At 41.3% G+C, this 21399-nt stretch overlaps 1 protein-coding gene across 1 annotated transcript; it reads left to right on the plus strand.

Moving 5' to 3' along the window:
• The first annotated feature begins 6431 nt into the window (after positions 1–6431).
• eif5 (eukaryotic translation initiation factor 5) lies at positions 6432–16324 on the plus strand. Its single transcript, XM_072568568.1, has 12 exons — positions 6432–6452; positions 6588–6746; positions 7585–7864; positions 7943–8024; positions 9861–10033; positions 11119–11230; positions 11324–11448; positions 11783–11944; positions 12769–12930; positions 13168–13332; positions 13795–13932; positions 14151–16324. The coding sequence occupies exons 3-12, from the start codon at positions 7793–7795 to the stop codon at positions 14244–14246; spliced, it is 1287 nt and encodes a 428-aa protein (XP_072424669.1). The 5' UTR covers positions 6432–6452; positions 6588–6746; positions 7585–7792; the 3' UTR covers positions 14247–16324.
• Positions 16325–21399: the final 5075 nt, after the last annotated feature.

Genomic DNA, 21399 nt, shown 5'->3' on the forward strand with positions numbered 1-21399 from the left:
GATGAGGCCCCCTGGTTCTAGACTCTCCCATGAGGGGAAACATCCTGTCAGCATTTACCCTGTCAAACCTTTTAAAAATTCTAAAGGTTTCAATCAGATCACCCCTCATTCTTCTAAATTCTAGTAAATAGAGTCATAGTCTGTTTACTGAAAAGACAATCCCTCCATCTTTATCGGATGCCCTTGTCCTTCTAGACAGGAATGAGCTTGGGTTTGGAAACTGATGTCAAAAATACCTTGCTGAATTTCTGCTCTGCATCTTGTCGATAGTACACATTACTGCTGCTGAGCATTGGTGGAGGAAGCAGAATGTTTGAGGATGTAGTGTCAATCAAGTGGGCTTTTTCTGGATTATGTCAAGCTTCTTGAATGTTTTTAGTACTGCACTCATCTAGGCAAATGGACAGTATCCATCACCTGGGCTGTAGGGAGGAAGGAGAGATGCATCACAGTGGTGGGGTGTAGCTGTTTACATTGCAGCTTTTCAAAGTAAAAACAACTACAATTTTACTGTTAATTTTACTACATGACTTAGGTCTCAAAGATTGGCCATTTAAGCCATGCCCGCCCTTAAAAGCAATTTAAGTATTTAAAGGGAACTCACATCTGTAAGTGTTTGGTGATCTACAGGATCCATTGACGCCAAAGTTTCTGCTCGTAAGCCCACTGATGAATATGACCTGTACTTTGCAAAGCTCTTGGGTAGGTGCTGAGAAGATGCTTTCCCTTTCTAGAGGGAAAGTAATCTTTCAAATTTCCTGCCCAAGAGCTATATGGTTGAGCTATTGATTACACTTTCGGTTAAGGTACACAGATTCTTAAACTGTACAGGAAGAGATTAATAGGGAGTCAAGAAGGTAACGTTAAAGCCAAGATCAGATCAGCCAATATCTTACTGAATGGAAGAGAAAGATTTAACAAAATGGCCAAATCCACCTAGTCAAGGTATTGCACATAAGTGTATGACAGAATTTTTACAAAGCATGAAGAGGCCATTTTGGCTATCATGGTTCTGTGAATGGGAAATGGCACTGGGTGAATTGCCCATTCTCACCAATTAACCATGCACATTTTAAGTTAGATCCTTTTGACTGCTTGAATTGAATCTGCCTGCCTACATCTCAAACAATGCAGTCCAGAGCTTAATTACTGGCTGAATTTTTTAAAAATCACGTCACTTTTGCAACTTATGCAAATTACTATAAATCTTTTCCCTCTCATTCTCACTCCTTTCATGAGTGGAAGAGTTTCTCTATAATTTATTATGTTTAGTTTTAAAATATTTTAATGACACAAACCGCAATAGGGATCTTTCATTCAAAACATATATTTTTATGTAATTGTTAAAAGGGACTATGGTATTACAGCATTATATTCACAGAGTAAGAGAAATATAAAACATTTCTCTCACATCAATTGGCTCCTTCAATTCCATCGGCAAAAGTGAGGACTGCAGATGCTGGAAATCAGAGTCTAGATTAGAGTGGTGCTGGAAAAGCACAGCAGGTCAGGTAGTATCCGAGGAGCAGGAACATCAATTCCATGTTATGTCTTTTTCATTAGAATATTGAAACACCAAGAGTGGAGGGAGGGGTGAGCTATTTTTGTTAAAATAGTGGAAAATCATTCGAGTTACTCATTTTAATCCTTTGTATTCAGTCATAGATATACATGATGTGGAAGTGTCAGTGTTGGACTTGGGTGAACAAAGTTAAAAATCCCACAACACCAAGTCATAGTCCAATAGGTCTATTTGGAGGTACAAGCTTTTGGAGCGTTGCTCCTTCCCCAGCTATGCTTGCATCTTTGTTGGCTATGTCGAACAGTCCGTCTTTGGTACCTACACAGGTACCGTGCCCTAACTCTTCCACCATTGCATCGATGACTGCATCAGTGCTGCATCCTGTACCCAGGCTGAACTGGAGCAATTCATCAAATTCGTCTTCAACTTCCACCCTGCCCTTAAATTCACTTGGTCTATCTCGGACAGCTCCCTCCCCTTTCTTGACCTCTTCGTTTCCATTTTCGTCAACAGTCTACGGTTGGGCATTTACTATAAACCCACAGACTTCCTCAACTACCTGGACTACTCCTCTCATCCACTATCCTGCAAGAACTCCATCCCATTTTCCCAATTCCTCAGCCTCTGTCGCATTTGCTCAGACGAGACATTCCACTCCCAAACATCCCAGATGTCCACCTATTTTGAAAATGCTTCTTTCCCCTCCCCCATCATGTAGACAACCCTTCACTGCACCTCCTCCATTCTCCACTCCACTGCTCTAAACCACCCTCCACCTCACCCTTGTCCTCTCCCACCACCCCACCAGTCTCCACATCCAATGTATCATTCTTAAACATGTTTCCCTCCCACCCAACACAACAGTTCCCTTTGCTAATCTTTGGTTTGTGTTACTCTTCCCACTAACCAACACCACCACTGCTCCACACCCCCCCCCCTCCCAAAATCCCTGGTACCTTCCCCGGCAACCAGAAAAGATGTAAAACATGCTGGCACATACTACCCCTTATCTCCATTCAGGGCCCCAAATAGTTCTTCCAGATGAGACAGAGATTCACCTGCCTCTCGTCCAATCTAGTTTTCTGTATCCGGTGCTCCCGATGTGGTATTCTCTACATTAGGGAGACCAAACATAAACTCAGGCCATGTTTTGTCAAGCATCTCAGCCAGGCCCACAGGGGCCAGCCTGGCCTCCTGGTCACCACCCATTTTAATTTGCCCTCCCACTCCCTTTCTGACATGACCATCCTCAGCCTCTTCCATTGCCACAGTGAATCAGATCGTAAATTGGAGGAAAAACACTTCATCTTCTGCCTGGGCAGCCTATAGCTCAGAGGTCTCAACACTGAGTTCTCCAATTTCAAATAACCTCCCTTCCTATCCCCCAACTCCCTTTCTAGCCCTTGCCCTTGCCCTTGCCCCTACCCCTCCCTTCCATTGTTCTGACCAACCCTTCCAGTTACCAACTGGATTAATTCCTTCAATTAACCAATCAGGTCATACTCACTATCTGTGTTCACCCATCCCTACCTCACCACTCCATCCCTCTCTGCACCCAATACCCTTCCCACCCACTCAGTCTTGAAAAAGGGTTGCACCTGAAACGTTGACTTTTTCATCTCCTGATGCTGTCTGGCTTGCTGAGTTCTTCCAGCCTCCTGCTTGTTAATACTGTACATTTTTCAACTATATAACATGTAATTCAGGGGACATGAGAGCATATGGGACTAGTACTCCAGATGCCTAGCTAATACAGATGTGTTCAACACTAACAATAGCAACTGAACTTAATTACTAAACCTGGAATCTAAAGGTTGGTCTCAATTTACTGTAACCATTTTTAAGTATTGACAAGTATTGTAAAAACCTGGTTCACTTGAAGTACTTTCAGGAAGGAAATCTACCAACCTTATCTGGTCTGGCCTACAAGTGACTCCAAATCCATGGCAACGCAGTCTCTTAACTGCACTCTGATATGGCCTAGCAAGCAAGTCAGTTCAAGGGCAGTTAGGGATGTGCAACAAATAATGGCCTTGCCACTGAAACCCACATCCTGGGAAAGAATAAAAAGTTCAAAATTTTTAGTACCTAACCAGGTCCAACCTGATAGTATTTACAGTCACAGAGATGTACAGCACAGAAAACAGACCCTTAGGTCCAACTTGTTCATGCTGAGCAGATATCCTAACCTAATCTTGTCCTATCTGCCAGCATTTGGCCCGTGTCCCTCTAAATTCTTCATAGTCATGTACCCATACAGTCGCTTCTTAAATGCTATAATTATACCAGCCTCCACCACTTCCTCTGGCAGCTCATTTTGTTGAAAAATACTCAGTCATAGAGTTGTACAGCACAGAAACAGACCCTTCGGTCCAACTCATCCATGCTGACCAGATATCCCAACCCAATCTAGTCCCACCTGTCAGCACCCGGCAACATCCTTCCAAACCACCCCCCTCCACCGACTCATATACCCATCAAGATGCCCTCCAAATGTTGCAACTGCACCAGCCTCCACTACCTCCTCCGGCGGCCCATTCCACATACGCATCATCCTCCGAGTGAAAAAGCTGCCCCCCATGTCTCCCCACATCTTTCCCATCTCACCCCAAACCCATGCCTTCCAATTCTGGACTCCCCAACCCCAGGGAAAAGACTCTGTCATCCATCCCATCCATGCTCCCCACAATTTCACAAACCTCCATAAGGTCACCCCACAGCCCCCTAGACTCCAGAGAAAACAGCCCCAGCACATTCAACCCCTCCCAATAGCCCAAATTCTCCAACCCTGGCAACATCCCTACAAACCCCCTCCAAGCTCCGCCAAGCCTCACAACAACCCCCGATAGGAAGGAGACTAGAACCACACAGATTTCGCTGCTCATTGGATGCTGCCTGAACTGCTGTGCTCTTCCAGCACTACTAATCCAGTATCCACACGCAATACTCCAACAGTGGCCCAACCAATGCCCTGCACAGCCACAACACCACCCCCAACACCGCACTCAATACTCTGACCAACAAAGGAAAGCATACCAAACGCCTTCTTCACTATCCCATCCATCCACAACTCCACCTCCAAGTAGCCATAAACCTGCATTCCAAGGTCTCTTTGTTCAGCAACACTCCCTAGTACCTTACCATTAAGTGTATAAGTCCTGCTAAGATTTGCTTTCCCAAAATGCAGCACCTCATATTTATTTAAATTAAGCTCCATCTGCCACTTCTCAGCCCATTGGCCCATCTGATCAAGATCCTGTTGTAATCTGAGGTAACCTTCTTCGCTGTCCACTACATCTCCAATTTTGGTGTCACCAGCAAACTTACTAACTTTACCTCTTATTCTCACTTCCAGATCATTTATACAAATGATGAAAAGTAGTGGACCCAGCACAGATTCTTGTGGCACTCCACTGGTCATAGGCCTCCAGTCTGAAAAACAACTCTTTACAACTACCACTGCCTTCTATCTTTGAGCCAATTCTGTATCCAAATAGTGAGTTCTCCCTGTATTCCATGAGATCTAACCTTACCAACCAGTCTCCCATGGGCCTTACTGAAGTCTATATAGATCACATCCACTGCTCTGCTCTCATCTATCCTCTTTGTTACTTCCTCAAAAAGCTCAATCAAGTTTGTGAGACATGATTTCCCACGCACAAAGCCATTTTGACTATCCCTAATCAATCTTTGCCTTTCCAAATACATGTGCATCCTGTCCCTCAGGATTCCCTCCAACAACTTTCCCACCACTGACATCAGGCTCACTAGTCTGTAGTTCTCTGGCTTGTCCTTACCACCTTTCTTAAACAGTGGCACCACATTAGCTAACCTCCAGTCGTCCTTCACCTCACCTGTGACTATCCGTGATACAAATATCTCAGCAAGAGGCCCAGCAATCACTTCCGTAGCTACCCACAGAGTTCGAGGGTACACCACATCAGGTCTTGGGGATTTATCCACTTTTATGCGTTTCAAGACATCCAACACTTCGTCCTCTGTACTCCGCACTCCACAAATTCATTGGAGTCCATTGCCAAAACACGGAATTTCAGTCAGTGTTATTTGTGATTAGACAGAACCCCACTCAAGAGTAGATAATCTATACGGTTTGTTGCTACACTGTCAAACGTGTTCAGCTTTTTTTAAATCTGAAAATGACCCCATTTGCTTTCATAAATGCATGTGAAAGATCGCATGGTGTATTATTTAGAGGACGAGAGTTCTTTATTTATTATTTATCGCCGCATAACTGGTCGTGAACTATTTGTTCACTAATATGTTTCGATATATAACTGCAGAAACTACATTTCAAACGAACTTCATCATCTGTCAAGTCTCTTTGAGATTGTGAAAGTCGCTATATAAATGCAGATATCAATCACTATGGTTTTTCTCCCGCAATTATTAACATAAGAGTGTAATCAATACACAATCTCAAGCAGACGAAATAGAAATGGATGCGCACTCTGCACCTTTACTGTTTATATAACTGCTGGAAACACGACCACGCTGCAGCCGATTCTTCTAGAAACTTAAACTGACCCGTTTCACCCATCAGCAATGAGACAATGGCTCTCAATTTCACAACCTCTCTCATGATGCAATCAGCCTCAACCCTGCCAACTGCTCAGCCAACCGACACACCAGTCCGCTCTCGCGAGATCACCACCTCCTACACGCGTTCACCTCAACCAAACTTCACAACCTTGCGCGTTGACGTCACTCTGAATGACTAGCCGCTCGACCACGTACAACAAAAGCCGCTGCCACGGCTTTCCAATGAGAAAACCAGTAGCTGAGCAACAGCCAATCGTAGCACGGGCTGGAGGCGGGTCTAGCATGCTATCAAGCTAGGTTGCACCGTCACGAACTGGCGTCGATATAGAAAAGCGTTTTTTTTGTGGGTGGTGGGGCAAACGTCGTGGAGGTGAGCGTGGTGGAGGGAGTGGAGCGCGAGGGCGAGCTTGTTAAAATAATTTATTCGGGTCAAATTGCAAGAATTAAGGCGGCAATTGGGAACGTTTGAGATTCACGTTGACTTTGTGATTTTTCTCGCTCACAGATTGCCGCAAACGAGGGCGTCTCGCTCCATCGACGGGCTTTTTTTATTTGTTGCGCACAGAAGGAATTCGGCGTCTCGGCACCGTTACGTGCCGTCCAGTAGTTCACCTATATCCAAGAGTGATTAGGCTTGTGTTTATGTCTTTGTTTTGTGAAAACGGTAAGGTTCTCCGTATAAGGTAGCTAATTTAACTTGGGTGCGGTTAAGTGGATGGGTAATAGCCGAAACGTGTTGGGAAAACTGGATGAGGGTTTTCTCAAAATGGCGCCGTGTGGCCCGGCTGGAACTGAGTGATCCCTCCCTCCCTCCATGACCGTGTGACGCAGTCTGCGCCACTTGGTCGGATGGTCCTGGCTTGTACTGAGATACTATGGTGGGCCCCTCCCGAGTGTTGCAATCTCGCAACCTTATTTCTCCTTGAATACCCGTCGATGGGTAGTCGCTCAGAAGCGCTCCACTGAGGTGAGTGGAATATTTTTTTTCGCTGCCCTGCAAAGTGTGCATTGCGCATGGTAGTGCTGGGCAGTGACTCACGTGTTGCGGACGCTGGGTTGCTGCATCAGGCGATGACTCAGCGTTTGGCTGCCGCCTCTCCTTCTCTCAATCCCCTTGTCACCAAAATGCCACCTGGCTGATCGTTTATTACACTCGTTAGTGTTGGTTCGTGCCATTGGCTCAAGTGCATTTTTTTTCATCTATACAACTATAGATGAGTACTTTTTTATTTGACACAAACTTTGAATATTTGACTTGAGATGAATACTGTGTATTAAATCCATCTGTGTTAGGAGAGGTGCTTGTGTTTTTAACTGTTTTCCTTTCTCCTTGTTTAAAGAAACAAAGCTGCATAATTTTTATTGATCTAATGTAATGATTGTAGAACACTTTGTAAACTATATCGTCCAATCTGCAGTCCAAAGATGTCCCTATGCAGAGTATGAAAGAAGTAATATACCTTGTTTAATTTTTCACCCTTTATTTCTCTCTTGCACCACAGAGCTGTTGCGCAGCCATTGGTACCTGTGTCGGGGAAACCTAACCAACAAACGGGGGACTTGCAGCCTGAGTGGCGCAAACTTTTTCATGTCAGAGACCGAGTACACTTGCAATTGTTTATGTCATCCATTCTTCTTCAGACAGAAGATACCAAAAAATTCCATTCAAAGATCTTTTCACTTTACTCATAAATCTAATAGTAAACCAGAATGGCTGTCAACGTCAACCGCAGTGTGTCTGACCAATTCTATCGGTACAAAATGCCCCGTCTGATTGCTAAGGTAAGAGTGATTGGAAATGTTTGAATTAGTTTCAACTTGGAACTTGACTGTCAAAAGCTAAAATGTGATCTTCCTTAGGTCGAGGGCAAAGGGAATGGTATAAAGACAGTAATAGTCAACATGGTTGATGTTGCCAAGGCGCTTAATCGGCCTCCAACGTGTAAGTATTAATTCTAGCTTCATATGCCAGAGGTTATGCCATTGTCTAGCTCTAATTAGAAATTTTATTACAGTCCACTTTCTTAACTATTCTACACCGATGCAAAAGCTTTAGCTATTAAAATCTCTCTCATTTTATTTTAGAAATTGGTAGCTAGTCTGACCACTTGTGCCATCTGATTATTTAAATGAGAAATTCCAACAGTTGACAATAGTGTTGGAGTGTGTAATGTAGATATGTGCAGCATGGGAAAAGACAATTTGGTCCAACTTGTTCATGTCAGCCAGATATCTTAACCTAATCAAGTGGCATTTGGCCCATATCCCTGTAAACCTTTCCTGATCATATACCCATCCAGATGTCTTTTAAAGGGGATCTGATTGAGACATATAAGATTATGAAAGGATTGGACACTCTGGCAGCAGGAAACATATTTCCGCTGATGGATGAGTGCTGAACCAGAGGACACAGCTTAAAAATACGGGGTAGACCATTTAGGACAGAGATGAGGAGAAACTTCACCCAGAGAGTGGTGGCTGTGTGGAATGCTCTTCCCCAGAGGGAAGTGGAGGCCCAGTCTCTGGATTCATTTTAAGAGTTGGATAGAGCTCTCAAGGATGGTGGAATCAAGGGTTATGGAGATAAGGCAGGAAGAGGATACTGATTAGGAATGATCAGCCATGATCATATTGAATGGCGGTGCAGGCTCAAAGGGCTGAATGGCCTACTCCATCTATTGTCTATAAATGCTATAATTGTACCAGCCTCCAACACTTCCTCTGGCAGCTCATTTCATACAAGTACCACCCTCTGTGGAAAAAGTTGCCTCTTAGATCCCTTTTATATCTTTCACCTCACCCTAAACCTATGCCCTCTAGTTCTGGACTCTTCCAACCCAGAGAAATGATCGTGTCTCTTCATATCCACGTCCCTTGTGATTTTATAAACTTTTATAAGGTCACCCCTTGGCATCCATTCCAGGAAATAAAACAGTCCCAGCCTATTCAACCCCTCTCTATAGCTCAAATCTTCCAACCCTGGCAGCATCTTTGTAAATCTTTTCTGAACCCATTCAGATTTCACAACATTCTTTTTGGTTGATGACCACCACATAACAATGGCTTATTAAATCTGCATTCTCTGTAGAATTTCCCATTGAGCTGTTCTGAATTAGCCTTTTAAAACAAAAACATTGAATTTCAATATTGGTCTTGGAGCTTATTCCACCCTGAAGGGAGGTGATGAATAAGGGCACACTTTCCTAAAATAATGAAGCGATTTAATGAAATCGGCTTTATTATTTACATGGTGAAATAACTAGATATTTGGCTGTCGGTTATAAATATAAGAATTGAGGTGATCTTCGGCTGTATGTACTATGGAGCAAATCTGTACAGCTTTCTCAAACCATAAAACTATTGCACCCTTTTTTTAAATTAAACAATCCCAGCACTACATGTACTTGGATCTAGGTTTTAATAGCTGAATTGCTGAGGCATAAAGTCACTTTGTCCACTTCATTTTTTTTTAGATTGTTACGTAGTTTGGGGAAAACTAGGTCTGCTGCAAAAAATTGAGGTACTTTTTGAGTGCAGTTAGTCCTTTCATCTAATGCCAAACCCTAGTCCTCTGACTGACTGTCCTAGTGCAGAAAATGAGATCACTGAATTAAATCTGTGACTTGCAGGTGGTAAATGCTGGTTGCTGAAACAATGCAGAAGTCAGCTGTACTATCCTACTTTGGCTGAGCTTGATGGTCACTGGATATTAAAATTTGAAAATCTTACTAATTCTGTAATGCTTTGATTTAAACATTTTTAATGTTTAAAATCTTAGATCCCACCAAGTTTTTTGGTTGTGAGCTGGGAGCTCAGACCCAGTTTGATTCAAAGAATGACCGTTATATTGTGAATGGATCTCATGAGGCGAATAAGCTGCAAGACATGCTGGATGGATTCATTAGGAAATTTGTCCTTTGTAATGAGTGTGAGAATCCTGAAACTGACCTGGTGAGTGTTCAGTAAGTATGAAATACTGTTGGTCAGTACAGAACACTTTTTTTTTTTTTAGCTTTACATGGAGCATGATTAAAACCATTTGAGGGTAGGGGTCTCTTGAAAAGCTTGGTGCAGTTTGTCACTTTGTGAATGTTTTCAATTTGCAAGTGTCAATCACCACTCCACAAACCTGTGCATTTTATTCATTCAGTTCTTCTTTCTTTGCAGCCTGCCATGCTGCTCATCTCCATTTGAGGATTTCTGCCTAATGTTGGCAGGCCACTATCATGTCTAATAGATTTAATGTACTGACACCTTCAAGGCCCTCTTCAATCTTCTGCCAATTTGTTCCTCAGCAGCCATAGAATGATGCCACAGCCATGTCTTCCAGTATTTCAAAAGGGCTTTTGTCATTTTTGGGAGAAGCAAGACTAACCTTTTTTCCTCCCAAGTGATAGTTTGTACTTTTTAAGCATACAGTTACTGCTGTTCAATGATCTAGTTAACAGATTGCACAATATCCCTGTTGAGGCCACTGGCATGGACCCAAGTTTTTTTAACTTTTTTTTTTAATCCTCTAGTGCTTGCTATTGTGACCTGAAACTTTCCAATGAAAGCTTCAAGCAAACTTGAGAAACAGATCTTCTAACTACTTTTGGCTCTGCACTCTGATGTTCAAATTCAACTGGAGTATAATTTTCATTGCCACCTGTGCCCACAAAACCTAAAAGTACATTTGCTGAATTCAGGTGGTTGCTGTTCAGGTGTTTACACCTCATGTAGCTGCCAGCATTACTCCTGTACTGAGTTTACTAGTCTGGCATTAGTATAAGTTATTTTAGACTTCAATTTTTCTCTTTATTTTCCCCCTCCCCCATCAAACTAGAGGGAAGTTGTTATTGAGCTGATATAATTCTCTGCCTGCTACCTATTTACAATACTTCTATTAGACTTGCAGAATATCCAACATTAAGCCTTAGCATAGACTTAGACTTGAACCCAGTTACTTTTTTCTCCTTGGTTTAAATGGAGTTTTGTAAAATGTACATGACCTGCAGTTTTTCAAATTTAATAAAGATGTGATCTTAATTTTTCAGCATGTCAATCCAAAGAAACAAACTATTGGTATTTCCTGTAAAGCCTGTGGATACAGAGGCATGCTTGACACACGCCACAAGCTCTGCACGTTCATTCTTAAAAATCCACCTGGTAAGTGTAGTGTTTGTTTTTTTTTCTTTACCATTTGAGTTGCAAAGCTCAAATCCAGCAGTAATTAAGATATTTACATAATGTGTGTTCCAGAAAATGGAGATGGTGGCTCAGCCAAGAAAGAGAAGAAAACCAAAAAGGGCAAAGACAAGGAGAATGGATCAGTACCTAATTCAGAATCATCCACCCACAATGAGTTTGATGCACCAGAAGCAGTGGTAAATTTTCACCTTGTACATAAGAATTTGCAGAACATCCCAGACAGGCTTTTTCAGCTGCTAAACTTTTTTAAACTTGACAATTTAACAAGTTACACTCCTTATTCTCCTTTACTGGATTGTTTGTTTTTTTTCCAGATGTTTTATCCATTTTTTTTTTTGGAAGCTGATTTGAATATGTTGCTTGTGAGCAATACAGTCTGGATCCTAAACACTTCCTCAACCAGACCTACCACTCTGGCTGCTTGGCTTGCACACAATTTTAGTTAAACTGCTTGATGTTCATAGTCTCTGGAGGGGGAAAAGTTAATCTATTGACCCACTTCTCCGTTAGGATGGTGAAGATGATGATGATGATTGGTGTGAAGAAACTACAGAGGAAGCCCAGAGGCGTCGAATGGGTGAAATCAGTGAGCATGCCAAAAACTTGACACTCAGTGATGATCTGGGAAAAACTTTAGAGGACAGAGTGAACTTATTCTACAACTTTGTCAAGGTATTCATTATGTCCTGCATCTTCAAATATATTGGCCCCTAAGTTTGGCTTTGCTTCTGAAATTCAAAGTTAACTTTCTCATGGTTTCCATTTAGAAACTTAAGTAGTGTATGCAGCAGAGAAACAGGCCTTTCATCCCCACTCCTCCATGCTAACCAGGTTTCCTAAACTGAACTACCCCTTTTTGCCTATGTTTTGGCCCATATCCCTCAATGTTTCCTATCCATGTACTTGCCCAAATGTTTTTTAAATGCTGTGTTGTACCTGCCTCTACTATTTCCTTTATCATTCCAAATAAGCCTTGCCTTAACTCAAATACTCCAGTCTTTGCAACATAGTAAAAATATTTTGCACCCTTTTGTAGTTTAATAACATCCTGTAGCAGGTTGACGAGAACTGTATGCAGTATTCAAACTATGGCTTTGTATAGCTGTATCACAACGACATCCCAACTCCAGTACTTGATGCTCTGACGAAAAGCATGAACAATAAGCAATTACCAGAGCTTGGTTTCTAATTTTTAACTCACTGTCAGTTCCAGAATTGGTTATTTGCATAAAGTGGTCCTTTTTGATAGCTAGTCATGGGAAGTATCTCTATAGGCTGTACAGAAGTTGGGTTTAGAATCACTCTGATCTAATACCAATTATGGAAATTTGCCTTGAAGTTTGGTTCCTCTTCTCCCATATGTGGGTGCGTTAGATATAATGTGATAAGCTTTATTGACTTTACTCGATTTCTGAACAGAGATCATTGAAAGTCTGAAATATTATCAACTTGCTGAAATCTAATGGCTAACTTTTGGCTGTGATATCTAAATGCAGAAAAAGAAGGAAGAGGGCATTATTGATTCTGCTGATAAAGATCTTCGATCAGAAGCTGAAAGACTGGATGTAATAGCTATGGGCCCTCTCATACTAAGTGAGCTGCTTTTTGATGAGAACATACGAGATCAGATCAAGAAATATAAACGGCACTTTCTACGTGTAAGTAACTTTTCCCTCCAACTGAACAAATCTTCAGATGCTAGAAATCTAAAATGGCTGGAGAAACTCCACCAGTCTGGCAGTATCTGTGGAGAGAAGGCAGACGGGTCAGAAAGTTCCCTGGAATCAACCCTAACTGCTTTTGCTTCATAGGTGTTGCTAGACTGGAGTATCTCCAGAAATTTGTTTTTTAAAAACTTTAGATTAACACTGCCTTGCAAACTGTTCATTTGACAGTTCTGCCATGGTAATAAAAAGGCTCAGAAGTATTTACTCGGTGGCTTTGAGTGTCTGGTGAAAATACATCGGGACCAACTGCTGCCCAGAGTTCCACATGTATTGAAGCAGCTTTATGATGCTGATCTCTTGGAAGAAGAGGTTATTCTTGCCTGGGCTGAGAAAGTAAGTTGAACAAATGTGAAAACTATTTTTGGCTGAATGTTGATATGTATTAATTGGGTTTTTGTAAAAATGGATGAAAAAGTTGGTGAATGTACTATCTATGCAATGGCAATTACTAGATTGGTTATCAGTATTCTGTATTTGAAATTAAGAGCCATTGAGAATTTGGCTGAATGACATCCATTCAATCTCAAGAGTAGTTGAGTGAAAATCTCAATTTTAAAGTTGAATTCCTAGTCTGACTCACTTCTGTTTTTCTTCCGTAAACCAGCTGATGTTACCCCATTTTGAATTATTGAGGTGACTAATTCTATGCAATGGCGAGCCCTTGTTTGTTCTTAGACTTCAGATTGCAGAACTTTGACTAAAACTTCCAAAAAAAACAACTAGTAGCTTAACATGTGTATGGGTTTCAGTATTGATGTTTAGTTCTGATTTTAACTAATTTTTATTGTATGCAAGGTATCCAAGAAGTATGTCCCCAAAGAACTTGCCAAAGAGATACATGCGAAGGCAGATCCATTTATTAAGTGGCTAAAAGAAGCTGAAGAGGAATCTGAAGAGGAAGAGGAGGAATCTGAAGAGGAGAAAGATGTGGAGGTAAATATTTAAAATTATAACTACCTTCGTTCCCTTCTAACTTTATCTAGTTAGTACACATTGGAGCACTAGTGTTCTAAGTGGTTGATTTCAGCTGTCAATGTACCCTTTGATCTATACATCTAGCCAAATTTTTTTTGGCTTTGGCAACTCTACTTTGGGATTTTATGCGTAATGTGTGTTGCATTCATTTTAAACAAATCCTGTTTATTTTACAGGTGGTTTACGATAGCTCTGCAAGAGAACTGAAAGTGGAAACTCTGAAACCCATTAAGACAAAAGAGGAAGAGGATATAGATATTGATGCGATTTGATGTATTCTTGCAGGGGACAAAATCAACCCATAAATCTTGTAGCAGAGCAGTCAGTAATGAAGAAATTCCTGTGTTTAATCGGCAGTTGCTGAATTCGGACTCTGCTAGTCAAATTCTCCAATATGACTCTAGTAACACTTCACCATCGCCTCCCTACCAGTTAGGAACTGACAGCATGTCCAAAGTCTAAATGGTAGAATGGTCCTGCAAAGTTTTTTTTTAATTTGTCTATACATTTTCTCTTGTTGCTATTGGGTAACACTTCAGCATTTACTATGCATTTCTACAGGGTTGTAAATTACAAATTAAAGGGGTTTGTGTTCTGCATACCAGCACCTGGGTTTTTATTCAGTATATAAATAAACTTGTCAAACAAATTTCAGGTTTTAATTCCCTATTAAAATCTGAACTGGTTAACTGGATGTGGAGGCTATTGCTTCAACTGCCTAACTATATATATATATATGTAAGATTATACTGCTATTGAGTGCTTCATGATTTAAGCAGTTTCTAGTGAGGTAAGATAACAGTCCATTTAATTAAACACTTCCTGTGCAATATATTTGTCTTTTGGATGATGGGTGAACTTTTTTGCAGAGTCTGAGCGCTCTCGCCCACTTAACTTACCTGTGTATGTGTTTAACAGTCCTGTTTAGTCATCGAAACTCAGAATTTGCTGCTTTTTTTTTTGTGTGGGTGCAATAGCTGGTATTGATGCACATGGTATGACAATGGAATTACTTATTGCTTGGTAGAAGTGAAGGTTTTTCACTTACACTTGCAATTTAAATGCATGTTTGTTTTGGCAGTTTTTCTAATGTTTGGTAATTCAATTGCTTAGTCTTGAAAGTATAAAAATTGGAGATTTAAAGTCTTGGATACTTTGAATCTTGGCCACTGGATTTCATTTTGAGTAAAGCCTCCCCTGATCCAGAACAACTCTGAATTTCCCTCTAGTTTTGTTGACCTTCTCTACTTGAAATTAGGTCTGAGATTTGACTTTTGGAGTCTAGCATTCCTATAACATGCTAGCAAAAACTGCAAGGGGAAGATGGTAAATTTATCCTGATCTGGGGTTTGCTTCATATGTGCCTTTTTGATCTTCAAAGTTTGTGTACAGACTTTTCTGGGGAAAAAATCTAGATTTAGGCACCCAATTTGTGAAAGGTAGCCATTGATTTGAGAATATGTATACATCACCTGCAAAATTGACTTTAAATTTGCTCAGTCTACCATCAACCGTTGCACATCACTTGTTCACCCATCATTCTAGTTGTAATTGACCTACATTGAAAAAATCTTGAAATATTTGCTACTTAAAAGTATTAACTAGTCACAATAGTGCCAGTGTTTTTTTTAAAAAGTCTGAGATCTTCAGTTAGGATGTGACAGACCAAATTTTTATCAGTTTTCAATTTTTTTGTGGTTTGCATTAAAGCATATTGTGACCATTTATCTAGCTGGACAAAAGATAACAGAAATTTACATCTTTTGGATGCAGGACTGCTACTGTTTCATATATTTGCACCCTGCTGATAAGGAATAACGTTTTTGAGCCATACCACATTCTTTTGAATTAGTGTTGCTTTTTCAACAGTATGGAAATCCTTTTCTCAAAGTCAAGTTTGCAAAGTTTCTTTTGATTTCTGGGCTGTGAATAAATCCTCACTTACTGAGAGCCTCTGATTTCAATCAGTTTTTCTTTTTCCCCCCTATACATTGGACCAGGCCAGCAACAAAAGACTTTCTTTTTCTCTGAATATTATCCGTACAAGGTCAGTGCCTTTCCAAGAGAATGAATCCTTAAAGTTGACACTGTATAGGATTGTGGTAAGGCAGTATGTTGTGAAGTGTTTTATATTGAAACAATCAAGGCTTAACAGCTTTTTTTAGATTTTGATATACAATTTGCTGATTCTCAACCTGGCCTCCATTCTTGACTTCAAGTCAGTGGCATCTAAAGGATGAACTGTAGAGCATGAGTTCAAAACCAATTGAAATCTGATCAGTTCTCTTTTTTTTTTCTTGTAGAAACATATTGCATGTGAATAAAGTTAGCTTAGCTTTTGTGTAAGCTATTTCAGTTGTGCTTGTCATCTTTGAAAATCTTTCAACTTATCTACTTAACTCCAGCATCTACTCATGGCTACAATTCTCATTGTTTCATAAATAACTAATTTCACTAAACTACATTAGAGCTGCAGCTCAATTCTTTCTTCACCTGCATTAATGAGCAGTTGTTGTCAGATGGCTGGCTATCAGGATATCCCATAGCAACCATATGTTTTAGCTGCCTCCAAAGTGCTGGAGAAAGTCTCCATAAGCATACTGAACATCAGATTTGTAAAATGTTACCTTCTAAACAACTAAATGTTGAATTTCTCTCCTTCATTTTTACTACTGTATACTCAGTTTGCATATAAAACCCATCATTATACCTACCTCAGCAAAATAATGTGAGATCATGCAGTTTGGTCAAAAGGATGAACTACAAAGTTGTGGTGGGCTTTTATGCAGGACTTTGAGTACTGAGACTTGTATGTGGGATCCGTGCACAAGAATAACCAAATTTAAAAAGAAGTTTTTCATTTGAAATGAAGTGCACATTTAGACAAAAAAGAGTGGAAATCTCCAGTCAGCAAATCACTTGAAACTGAAAACAGGTGCAGAGTCTTTCCAGGTGGTATCTTTTACCTTGAAGCATAAGAATTCTCACTCAAGCTTACTTATTACAGCTCCATTCCACAGATGTAATTATAAAAAGTTGATGCGTTCTATAGCCAATGGTACTCGTGATGCGAACCTAAAGTGGGAAAGTTTTGGCTGAGTCTATGCCAGACTGTATGCAAATCCCATTTTCACAGAACTTGGTCCATACTATTCCAGCTCTTACAACAGAAACCAGGAGTATAATAAGGTGTGATAATAATTATATTATTCATGAGGTTACACAAACCTTTTGAATAACATGCATCATAATGACTTAGGCATTTCTTAGTGTCAAAAGAAAAGCTGCACAAAGGGGTAAACTTAGAGCAGTTAGCTTTGATCAATTAATTTGCAAGAGAATCACAGGTCTTAAGAAAGCTCCTTGAAGAACTGGTAAATCATGAGTACTGACTATGGTGGCTAATCATACTTAATGTGCATTCACTTATGTAGCATAAAGTTAGGGTTGTGATAATGAGCTGAGTTCCATACAAAACAAATCTAGAAAAACAGTTGGTCCATTTGGGATGGAGTGTCAAATACCTCCTAGGAGATTTAGCTACTCAAAAGCAGTAATTTAACCTTGTTTACATTTTTGACCTCTGATCTCTCTGAAATAGCTTTTAAGATGAATTTATGAACATCTGATTTTTATATACCAATATGAAATCAGTATGCATTTCCATAGGGCATCTAGCTAAGATACCTGTTATACTCCACCCAGGCTTTCTATCGTCTACTCGGTGGCCTATTCCATAATGTCTAGATTTATGCCTCCACTTTTAACTATAAAACCATGAGCAGAAGTAAGCCAGTCAACAAAGTGACTGTTGACCTGTACAATGAGATGACTGCTCTTCAGCAGTTACACTGGCAGTGTCCCCCATCTTTTCCTCCGCTACATTGACTGCATCGGTGCTTCCACAAGGAGCTCAAAACAGGTCATCAACTTCACCCACACATTCCACCTTGACCTCAAGTTCACCTGAATCATCTCTTGACACTTCGCTTCCCTTCCTAGACCTCTCCAGCAATTGCCTTAACACCATGTCTATTTTAAGCCCAAACCTCTCGACTACACCCCTTCATGCAAAAACATAATCCTATACTCCCAATTCCTCTGTATCTGCTCCCAGGATGAGCAATTATATTCCAGGATATCCCAGATGTCCTACTTCAAGGACTGCAATTTCCCCTCCCCTGTGATCAATGATGTCCTCGACCACATCTTCCTTCCCAACACCTCTGCCTTCAAACTGTACCCCCAACCACAACAAGGACAGTGACTCCAGTCCTCATTCCACCCAACAGGTCTCCAAATTCAACACATCATCATCATCCAACATTTTCACCTCAACCCCCAAGGGATATTTCTTTCCTCACTCATATCTACTTTCTATAGGCACCATTTCCCTCGTGAGGACTGTACGTTCCCCACCAACCTCTCCTCCATACTTTGGTACCTTTCCATGCGGCTGCTGAGTCTCTTTTACCTCTAGTCAAAACCCCAAAGAATCATTCCACATTTGGCAGAGATTCACCTGCATTTCCGCTCACCTGATTTACTGCATCCGTTGCTCCCGCTGTGGTCTCCTCTTCATTGGGGACACAAAACACAAACTCTTGAGGCCACTTCAGGGAACATCTCTGGGCCACATGCTCCAATCAACCCTACCTCCTGGTTGCCAGCCATTTCAACTCTCCCACTCCCATAATGACAGCTCCATCCTGGATCTCCACCGTCAAAATAAGGCCACAGATAAACTGAAGGAAGAACATCTCATATTTCGCCTCAGGACCTTACAACATTATAGCCTCAACTAAGAATTCAGCAGCTTTCAAATCTCCCTCTCCTCCCCACCCCCTTGACCTGACCTGACCTAATCTTTCCATCTTCCTTCCCATCTATCCGCTCTACTGTTCCCACTGACCAATCACATCTTACTGACATCCACCTATTGCTATCACACATACCTTTCCCCCAACCCCACCCTCATATATATTTCTGTCTCCTTACCCCTCCCCAATCCTGATGAAGAGTCCTGCCTGAAATGTTGACTCTCCTGCTCCTCGACTTGCTGTGTTTTCTCCAGCTCCACATTTTATCAACTGGAACTCCATGCCGTACTCCAATTGTGACCTGGCTATCGTAGAATCTCTCCTGTGCAGAAACAGGCCCTTCGACCCAACAAGTCCACATCGTCCCTCTGAAGAGTATCTCACCCAGACCCATTCCACTATTATCCTATATTTACCCCTGACTAATGCACCTAACCTACACATTCTTCAATACTATGGCCATCTTAGCATACTCAATTCACCAAACTTCGGAACTATGGGAGGAAACCATGCAGACATGGGGAGAAGGTCCAAACTCCACAGATAGTTGCCCTAGACTGGAATCGAACCTAGGTCACTGGCGTTGTGAAGCTGCAGTACTAGCCACTGTGCTGCCCCATTATATATAGTCAGTTATTAATAATTATTCATAACTTATTAATAACATTGTATATAGTTTCATCACATCCATGCTCTTATATTAATTCCTGAAGAAGGGCTCATGCCAAAAACATCGATTCTCCTGCTCCTTGGATGCTGCTTGACCTGCTGCGCTTTTCCAGCAATACATTTTCAGCTCTGATCTCCAGCATCTGCAGTCCTCACTTTCTCCTCTTCTATTCATTGCCTTGATTAATAAAGGCAAGATTTCCATCTGCATTTTTAATTGCTTTATCTACTTGACCTGCTGCCTTCAAGGATCTATAGACATGCACACCAAGATTCCTCTGATCCTCCATATTTGCAACATTCCTACCATTCTATTTTTACTCCCTTGCCTTGTTAGTCTGCCAAATGCATCACTTCACATTTTTCTTAACGTGCCCTCCTTTACGTTTATTAAATTATTCCAGAAGTTTTTAAAATGTGATAGGGACTCCCTGATGTTGTCCTGCCACTAATGAAAGTCCCAAAGATGTGAGTGGTAGAACAAATCAATAGCAGACCCCTCGGCCGTATCAGTTAATGAAGGTCATTTAATATGCCAATTATCAGTTATTTTCTGATGTAACTGGAATGATGCATTGAAGTTCAGAGTGTTGTGTTCAGAAGAGGAAAGATCTGAGTGATGGAGACATGGAGGGAACTGGCAGTGATATGGTGAAACTGCTTGCAGGTTATGTCGTGAAGAAATGACATGATCGTGTTTTAAGGCATTGCAGAGGGTTGAGCCAAACTAAAGTGATGCTGGAGGAGGGTGTCTCCTGGGTTGAGATGCAGTGAAGCATTCATGTGACAATATTCTTTGACTTTGACACCTTATGCTAACAGGATAGTGGCATAAAAATGGGACTGCAAGTAAAGGAGCAACCATTCAGCAACCACAGGAGCTCCATCAGATTGAGGAAAACATTGGAAATGGATGAGAAGGGTGCATGGTGAGAAGAGGGCAATTCTATGGCTATAGTAGGCTCTATCCAACTCCATACAATCGGAGGCTAAACTTCAAGGAGATGTCACAGCACCAATGTCCATGAAGTTAAAAATCACACAACACCAGGTTATAGTCCAATCTGGGCGGCACGGTGGCACAGTGGTTAGCACTGCTGCCTCACAGCGCCAGAGACCCGGGTTCAATTCCCGCCTCAGGCGACTGACTGTGTGGAGTTTGCACGTTCTCCCCGTGTCTGCGTGGGTTTCCTCCGGGTGCTCCGGTTTCCTCCCATACTCCAAAGATGTGCAGGTCAGGTGAATTGGCCATGCTAAATTGCCCGTAGTGTTAGGTATGGGGTAGATGTAGATGTAGGGGTATGGGTGGGTTACGCTTCGGCGGGGCGGTGTGGACTTGTTGGGCCGAAGGGCCTGTTTCCACACTGTAAGTAATCTAATCTAAAAAAAATGTTTAATTGGAAGCACACTAGCTTTCGGAGCAACGCTCCTTCATCAGGTGATTGTGGAGGGCTTGATCGTAACACAGAATTTATAGCAAAAAATTTGCAGTGTGATGTAATTGAAATTATACATTGAAGAATTGATTGTCTGTTAAGCCTGTCATCTGTTAGAATACAGTGATAGTTTCACTTCTTTCATGTGTAAGTCACAAAACCCTTTTTTCAAAAGTTGCATTCTCGGGTTAGCTGTTAACAATGGTGATAGCTAGACAATATGTTGAAGGTGTTAGCCCCCTGTGTTCTCTGTCTATGACCTGATGTTCAGATTGATTCCATTCTAAAAAGTGAGATAACAGAGGTTTACATAAATTCATGCAGTTTTTGAGCTCAGAGTTCTACATGAATGTATGTGGTTTTTTGAGCAAAGTGCAATGTAACTCTGTAAGTACAAAAGAATTCACCACACAAAATATGTGTGCATGTGGATCTTTGTCTGTCTGTGTGTGTGTGTGTCTGTCTGTCTGTCTGGGGTGGGGGTTGTGAGTGTGAGAAAG

This window comes from Chiloscyllium punctatum, chromosome 4 (genome assembly GCF_047496795.1).
Source record: "Chiloscyllium punctatum isolate Juve2018m chromosome 4, sChiPun1.3, whole genome shotgun sequence".
Lineage (NCBI taxonomy): Eukaryota > Metazoa > Chordata > Chondrichthyes > Orectolobiformes > Hemiscylliidae > Chiloscyllium > Chiloscyllium punctatum.